Source organism: Tachysurus fulvidraco, chromosome 21 (assembly GCF_022655615.1).
Source record: "Tachysurus fulvidraco isolate hzauxx_2018 chromosome 21, HZAU_PFXX_2.0, whole genome shotgun sequence".
NCBI lineage: Eukaryota > Metazoa > Chordata > Actinopteri > Siluriformes > Bagridae > Tachysurus > Tachysurus fulvidraco.
In genome coordinates, this window is record NC_062538.1 from 3795106 (window position 1) to 3804098 (window position 8993).

The following is an 8993-nucleotide window of genomic DNA, read 5'->3' on the forward strand; positions in this document are numbered from 1 at the left end:
AATCTACGGTTCTGTACAGTACTGAACACTAGATCTAATGCTAATCTAAGTTTAATCTCTCTGGGGCCAGTCGTGGCCTAATGGTTAGAGAGTTTGACTCCTAACCCGAAGGTTGTGGGTTCGAGTCTCGGGCCGGCAATACCACGACTGAGATGCCCTTGAGAAAGGCACCGAACCCCCCCCAACTGATCCGCAGCAGCATAAATGGATGCCCACTGCTCCGGGTGTGTGTTCACGGTGTGTGTGTGTGTTTGTTCACTGCTGTGTGTGTGCACTTTGGATGGGTTAAACGCAGAGAACAAATTCTGAGTAGGGGGTCACCGTACTTAGCCGTATGTCACGTCACGTCGTCACTTCACTTCAAATGTGCTGGACCTAGACAATCGCTCTGATTTTTCACTTATGTATATCTACTTTGTAGCTGTGCTGCTTTCAACTGCCCAGAAATACACAACATTATGCCATGTGGTCAATGTCTTTTCCTAACTCTCGGTTCAGTTCCCATGATATGTGCTAAACTACTGTAAATATTAAGGTTAAGTAAAAAGCAGACGATGCAGACTTGACTGGCTCCAAAGCAACGTGTACGTTCTTCCAGATCACAACATGACACCTGGTTCTCTAATATCTCACTCCTACAGTACATTCATTGATGACTTCAGTACATTGTGTGTTGCTGGTTAACAGCCAGTAATATCGGTGACCTGGAACGGATTTCCAGTCTCAGACTACCGTCTGTTTTTGCGCTCTCTCTCTTTTTTCATTATTGTGAGGATATTTGGTTTCCGTGTATTAACTTATGTGTGGGGGTTTTTTTTGTCAGTGCTGTGTATAAGATACGCATAACAGCGGAGGTCTTAAGACAATTCGTTATCGTGAGGAGTTCTGGGGTTCAGATCGTGTACTTCGGAAAGCGTTGAGGTTTAGATAAACACTCCGTGCAGGAATTTGGTCTGTTGTCATAACATATAATGCTCGGTTACTTTTTCAATCTGTCATGCCGTAGATTTGCTTGTTGTCTAATTACGTCAGTTTGCACGGACGCCGACCTGAACCTTCTCTTGGCTGCTTATCAATGTGATATCAGTTGTATGTCATGCATTCTTGGCTGTGTTTGAAATAGCACGTGCGGTGTGTGTGTGTGTGTGTGTGTGTGTGTGTGTGTGTGTGTGTGTGTGTGTGTTTCAACAGGTTCAGTACTGGGTGGTCTGGCTGGAGTGGAAGCCATATCCAGAGGGCTAAAGCCAAAAGTGAACAGCAGCAGGCGCGCACGCAGACAGTCGTACCAAGACGAGATCTTCAACATCGAGGTGCTTCTGGGAGTCGATTGCTCCGTAGTGCAGTTTCACAGCCGAGAGCACATCCAGAAATATCTGCTCACCCTTATGAACATTGTAAGTCCGCCAGAATTTCTGTCCCTTTCCATTCCTTCAAACAAGCGATTTCCTGTTTGGCTTCATGACTCGATCATTTACGTCGCATTTAAATTTATGGCATTTATCCAGAGAAACATACAAAAGTAAGATACCATCAACCTAAAATGCTGTTGCTATGAAATATAGCACAATTTAAAAAAAAGAAAGAAAGAAAGAAAGAAAGAAAGACAGGGAAAAAATAAACAAACAAACAGGGAAAAACTAGCAGCTAGTTTAAGTATTTCAGGAAGAGGTTCACCTGTTGTTTAAAGACAGTCAGTGACTGGACTGTTCGGACATCTAGGGGAAGTTCATTCCACCACCTCGGTCTTGATGTAAACCTACCTCTTGCCCTGAAAGATGGTGGGATCAGTCGAACAGTGTCATTTCCCACCTGTGAATTTGACTTGAGTTGTAGAGCGATCTTTCACACCTGCTGGCCCGGAAAACTAGCAGGGCAAGCTGGTGCAAGTCACTGCAGAGATCCTAGATCATTTCTTGTTATTGAAACCTGTCACATATCACAAATGATGAGTGCAAATAAAATGTTGATGGAACAATTGGAACTCAGATACTATAGAAGAAGATCTAGGCCAGGGTTTGGCAACCCGCGGCTCCGGAGCCGCAAGTGGCCCTTTCATCCCTCTGCTGCGGCTCCCTGTAGATTTGGAAAATAAATATTTAATTTAAATTTATTTTATTTTTGTTTGTTTGTTTAAAAAAAATGTCATTCTAAATCCTAAGATTATGATGTTTCATTTTTTTGTCACTCAAAATATGTGTCATAACTGCCGACTTGCGAAATCCGACACACAGAAGCAGACGCATTTTTGGTTCGCTGCAGCCGGCAAGTTAAAATTTTGATGTCATGCAGGGTATCAAGTGTCGCGCATTGAGAGTGACAGTCACGCATTTGGGTCTTTTCTCTCGCCACACATCGTATTTCTCACGCAGATAAACTTTTTGACTATTTATCATTTATTTAATAAGCCGCGCCGCCCAAAATGGTGTGTGTGTGTGTGTGTGTGTGTGTGTTGGGGGGGGTTTAGTTAGGGTTAGTTCAAACTGCAAACTGTTCAAAATATTTTTGTTTGCCTGCAGAAATAAAATCTGTGCACTCGGTAGCAGTTCATTGAATTCATAAATGAACACACAACATTTTTTTCTACACTTTCCATATAGGTTAAAAAAAAAAAAAAACGATATATGCAGTTTTATCTTCATTTTACATTTTAGGTTTTGTGGCTCCCTGTTTTTTTTTCTGTGCGAAACAGGTCCAAATGGCTCTTTGAGTGTTTAAGGTTGCCGACCCCTGATCTAGGCTCTGTGGGTTGTGTAGAACTATAAAGCAGTGTGTTTTGCAGCTTGCAGATTCAGAGCTCGCGTTTCTCAGGCGTCCATCCATCTTCCTGACAGCTCCAGAGTATAATGCTGGAAATTCTGTCCTGCTCACGCCTGACAGCGTTTTTGACCTGAAGGATTAATGCGGGCAAGACCGAACTCGCAAGCAACTAGCTTTACCTTCAGTTTATTTATTTATTTATTTATTTATTTATTTATTTATTTATTTATTTATTGTTTCCCAGATAATTGTTTTTGCTCATCTCGACATTCAAGTTCTGCTCTTCTAAAAGCATCATCCTGCATCAGTCCTTTTTTTTTCCGGCTCTCTACTTCCTCTGTTTCCTATCTCTGTCCATCCTGACTCACTTTTGTTTGTGCTGCCTTTCAGTTGCTTAGCAGAAGACAAGCTCCAGTGGAAGCCCTTGCTGCATTATTAATTGAATCCTAATGATTTTCTGGCACTTTGGCCTCCTGCTCGTCAAATTGCCTACCTGCTCTACGGCATGCTGAGAGCCGGACTAATAGAACACGGCCAGGGTCCTACTGAGGTCCAGAGACAGGGACACACTAATGAGGGACCTCTGCTCTGGTTGCTAGCACTCTATGTGTGTGTGCTTGTTTATGTCGGAGACAGACATCACGAGAAAATGAACCGACAAAAAATCAGTGGTAATGAGAGAGAGAGAGAGAGAGAGAGAGAGAGAGAGAGAGAGAGATATGAACATTTGTGATTGTTGCTTACAGTATGTGTGAGGTTAAAAGGTAAAAGGCTGCAGTGTGTGTGTGTGTGTGTGTGTGTGTGTGTGTGTGTGTGTGTGTGTGTGTGTGTGTGTGTGTGTGTGTGATGCAGACAGATGCAGGACTGGAGAGCACAGTAACGCATAGCCATCTAATCCATAAAGAGTTTGGACCATCTCGACTTATCATCGACTTATCATCGACGTGATTAACGTGACAAACACGAGCAAGACTTTCTCCTACTTTATTAGTCTCAGCCCCTGATCACCACAGTTACCACAGTTAATAGACCTCCATTCCAGCTAATGAGACCTGACACTGATTATCGACCGTCTCATCTTATCCGGATTTCCAGCAAAAAATACATCGTGTCTATCTGAACCATCCAGGTTTTAGCCTGATCCCCCGATCACGTGATCGTCCCGGTGAACGTCACCTCTCTTCACTTCTCTGAAACTCGCCGTACTACCCTTCTTCTCTGTGATCTGTTTTTTTCTTCTGTCAATCTGTCTTTTTTTTCCTCCTCTCAGTTCATTTCCCCCAGTTGCACATTCTCAGATTCTTAAACAGCCTCTGGTCAGGTTGCCATCCATCTGTCAGTCTATGTGTGTGTGTCGTAGGGCTTCATTAGTTTTCTCACACTCACACACCCACACGCTGTGCGTTTTGGCATCGGTCCGGCGTCCTTCCTCAGGTTTCTTCCTTTGATGGGCTATGTAAATGAGAAATAAGACAGGGTCAGATGTGAGGAGGAGGAGGAAGAGGAGGAGGAGGGAAATGATATCTATTCCCCACACACACACACACCCACATATACACACACATACACACACATACACATGCACACAGCCGCATGCTCGACCTGTCTTTAAGGGATTCTAATTATATGTACATTTTTTAAACAGTTTACTTATTTTTTTTAAACATAAACCCCATAATTAGTGTCACTTCTAAGTCGCTCGGTGTCTGCCCTGAGGTCAGGGTGAGGTTAAAAGCATTCTGGGTCAAGTGAACTGCTTTAAAAGCATCAAAGCCAGCTTCATTTACCTAAACAGCTACTGTTAGAACCTACCGCTGTTTTTCTCTCTGCTCTCAGGTGAATGAGATCTATCAAGACTCCTCTCTCGGTGCTCATATCAACGTCGTGCTGGTGCGAATCGTGATGCTCTGCTCACCCAAGGTAAACCTACAGTAAAAATACCATCAGCTTTACACCTGTCATCATCCATCACCTTTTACCTGCTCACCTTCAGAATGTTCTCTTGGTTTTTGCTGTAATATAAGCAACCAGAGAATTTATGGATGTTCGCAAAAGGCAAGGGACATGGTGGCTTAAAGGTTTGTCTCAAACTTCCAGGGTTGTGGGCTCGGTTCCTGTATCCGCCCTGTGTGTGTGTGTGTGTGTGTGTGTGTGTGTGTGTGTGTGTGTGTGTGTGTGTGTGTGTGTGTGTGTGTGTGTGTGTGTGTGCATTTTCTCCCCATGCTTCAGGGGTTTCCTCCAGGTTTTTCGAACCAGTCCAAAAACTTGCATTGTAGGATGACTTGCATCTCTGAATTGTCCGTAGTGTGTGAATTGGTGTGTGTGTGTGTGCGATCGTTGCTCAAGGCTGCAGAGGGGGGAGAATACAGACAGAGCAAGAGCAGGTTGTCTTAAATAAACAGCGGTTTATTTACAGTTGTGCTCTCAACAAAACGCAGTTTGTGTCAAACAGTCTTATAACCACTCAATGTAACACAGCAAGAGCAGAAAAAAATCACTTAGTCAGCCTAGCAGCGGCGTCTCTGGGTGGCCTCCAAGACCCAGGAGGCTGGCGGCATGAGGCAGGCTCAGGGAGCGCCGTTGTCTTCAGTCTGTGCTGGGTTTCCTGTGTGGGAGACATACTGTAGAGACTTTACCTCGTGGATTTTATTCTCTGCTCAGGTGTGATTTTATTTGAGCTTGATTTTATTCAGTACTTTGTAAATACAAGCTCAGATTAACGTTATACTGTATGTATAAAAACTAATTGTATTGTCATTTAGAGCCAAAGTATGCATTTTTATTATGCAAATCCAATATATCTAAATAAAATCTTATCACTTGTTTTCATTTTTCCTGCATTTGTACAGTATATATTTTCAGCCTCCTTTATTCAGAGCAACTTATATTTTATCTCGTGTTTATACAACTGAGCGTTAAGTTAAGGGCTCTGGGATCTGGGATTCAAACTCACAACCTTCCAGCACCTTAACCATGAGGCTACCACAAATCTGTCAGAAGTATATAAAGAGTTTGGGATAACGTCGGATCAGTAATCTTCGGATGCTTCCGCGCCTATGGATCCGTTCTCCAGGTCCGAGTCAGACTAAAATTCATTCTTTTGGTTCATTTGCTGTTTGGCTGTTTGGCTCACACTGCACATAATTAAACAAACCCAAAAACTGGAAAACAGCATCGGCCGAGTGTCTTGTGGGTCGGAAAACATCCTCATTAGGATAAAAGTTTTGGCATGTGTGTGTAGAAATTACGACTCTGACAGCTCTAGGCTCTGGTTGTTGATGAGGTTGAGGGCCCGAATCTCCTGCAGGAAGAAGCTCCATTGTTGGGATAGCTTCATCGTTGGGATTCATCTTTTGTTTCATTTCTCTTTCTCGTATTTCTGTTTGTGGCTAAGTGTGTGGTTTGCGCTTCAGATTAGCAGCTCATACTGTAGCTACAGAAAAATGCTGCCAATATACACAGCATATCCAATTCTCTAGGGGGTTCAATGCAGCTTACATGAGTTACAGTTTCAGTGCAATCGAACCGGAATCAGAACTCAAATTCGACCACATCGGTCAAACGCTCTCAGACTAAACCCTACTTATGTGATTGCTTGTTATCTTGTTGCTTTTCCTCTACTAAAACCACCTAGTTACATTATTATTGATTGCATTATCATATTATCATATAGATGGTGTGTGTTAAATAATGCAGCCATGCTAATCCTGGTTCTCTGTTATTGTCACCATTTTTAGTCCATGGGACTGATCGAGCTAGGGAACCCGTCTCAGAGTCTGGAGAACGTGTGCCGTTGGGCTTTTCTGCAACAGAAAGAGGACGAGAACGACGCAGAGTATCACGATCACGCCATCTTCCTTACCAGACAAGAGTTTGGACCGACGGGCATGCAGGGTATTACTGCCTGGGCACATACCAACATGTACACATGCAACATGTAGTGAAATGTTGTTTTTTTTTGTTTTTTTTTTTGCTGTGTGCATAGAATTAGAATAGAAATAGACTACAAATAGAATTATAATAGAAATAGAATTTACCTGTACATGTAGGAAAGGAACAAAATATACAGAAATATATAAAATATTGGATCATCTGTATATATACAGTGTCTGTAGGGTCTTAATTTTTTAATTGTGTGTGTGTGTGTGTGTGTGTGTGTGTGTGTGTGTGTGTGTGTGTGTGTGTGTGTGTGTGTGTGTGTGTGTGTGTGTAGGTTATGCTCCAGTAACAGGCATGTGTCACCCAGTGAGGAGCTGCACTCTGAATCACGAGGACGGTTTCTCGTCTGCTTTTGTGGTGGCTCATGAGACAGGACACGTGTGAGAAACGCAAAATCCCAATCGCATCCATATACAAAGCTTTTTTTTTTCTTTTCTTTTTTCTTTCATAAAGCTCTGGACATAAAGCTCAGGGATCATATTCATAGAAACTCTTAAGGCTCAAAAATAGCCCACCTTAATGCCACAGGCAGCCTCAATTTCGTCTTTTTTTCTGTTTAAGAAAGTTTACAAAGCATTAATATGTTATTAATTAATTAATGGCTGATTTTCTCTCCCTGGGAAGCGGGAATTGGGGAATAATTAATTACATCAATTATCCATCTCTGTGCATTTGAGATAAAAAAAAAGGTGTGAGGGTAAAAATGGCCTAAAGTTTGTCTTTTCCTAGCAACAAGCTTGTACATAATAAGTTATAATGTTAACAACCAACCATACTAATATATACAGAATTTAAAAGTAAAGGTTGTTTACTCTTAATGCTGTGAGCACCCATGTCGATTTGACTTCACTTGCTTAACTCGGAGACGTCCTGAGTGTTTAGTAAATTTCAAATTGGTGGGTTGTTTTCTCAAAATGCAGCACTATAGCTGGAGACAACACGGTAAATAAGAGCTGTTTTCTTATCGTTATCGTGTCACTGCTTCTGCCAGGACGAATAAATGAAGAGACTTTTTTTTTTTTGAGAAAGGAAGCAGTTTCTCCGCTTGAATGGAACGGAAAAACTGAATCGATATGTGTAATGTATATTCTAATCATGCTCTCTAATTTTTTAGAAGGGTGCCAATACTTCTGGGCTTAACCGTGTTAGGTCAAGAGAAAGCATGTTAGATTGAATTAACTGTTTGAATGTGTACAGACTAAGTGTATGTTTGTGTGTGTGTGTGTGTGTGTGTGTGTGTGTGTGTGTGTGTGTGTGTGTGTGTGTGTGTGTGTGTGTGTGTGTGTGTGTGTGTGTGTTTGTGTGTGTGTTATGGAACGGCCAGATTAGGGATGGAACATGACGGACAGGGTAACGAGTGCGGAGACGAGGTGCCGATGGGAAGCATCATGGCTCCACTGGTACAGGCTGCTTTCCATCGCTTCCACTGGTCCCGCTGCAGCCAGCAAGAGCTCAGAAAATACCTGAAGTGAGACTCCACACTGCACCGTACAGCTGTTACAGCTGTTAGATTACAGCTCGGCCCTGCAGTTTACTGCACGCAGAACTTAGAGGATGATACGGAGGTGTCCGCCATTAAGCCGTTAACTTGGGTTTCAAGGTGGCCATTAAGTTTTAGGAAGCTGGAAAGCACATTGTGGATCCGTGGTCCTCGGAACTGAAAACATAAAATGGTAAAAGTAAAAGAGCGTTATGGGGATTGACAGGAAGAAATAATAGGAAATAAAGGAAATTGTGAAGAGCAGAAATCTAAGAAGATTGTACTTTTTTTTTTTAGGATTCGTACTATGACTTAACACTAGAGATACACTAATGCTGATGCCAGTGTTTAATATGTTACAAATAAACATTTAATACCGAATAAGTGCTTAATGCTAAATATGTGTTCGATACTGAATATAAATTTAATACTGAATATGTGTTCCATACTGTATATACGTTTACTACTGAATAAATGTTCAGTACTGAATATACATTTTATACTAAATATACATTTAATACTGAATAAACGCTCAGTACTGAATATACATTGTATACTAAATATACATTTAATACAGAATATGCGTTCAGTACTGAATATACATGTAATACTGTATATACGTTTACTACTGAATAAACGTTCAGTACTGAATATACATTTTATACTAAATATATATTTAATACGGAATATGCGTTTAGTACTGAATATATACGTTAATTCATTCATTCATTCAGTACTGAATTATTACATTTAATACTGGATATGCGTTCAGTACTGAATATACATGTATATTCAGTACTGAACGCATATCCAGTAT

General features: G+C 41.5%; 1 protein-coding gene across 2 annotated transcripts in view; it reads left to right on the forward strand.

The window, feature by feature from the left end:
- adamts2a (ADAM metallopeptidase with thrombospondin type 1 motif, 2a) overlaps positions 1–8993 on the forward strand; it is a 60326-nt gene that overhangs the window by 32105 nt on the left and 19228 nt on the right. For both annotated transcript variants that reach the window (XM_047805703.1, XM_047805704.1), the window contains exons 4-8: positions 1192–1394; positions 4594–4677; positions 6495–6651; positions 6971–7076; positions 8021–8164. In XM_047805703.1, coding sequence (XP_047661659.1) covers positions 1192–1394; positions 4594–4677; positions 6495–6651; positions 6971–7076; positions 8021–8164 — 694 coding nt within the window. The remainder of the gene's footprint in view (positions 1–1191; positions 1395–4593; positions 4678–6494; positions 6652–6970; positions 7077–8020; positions 8165–8993) is intronic.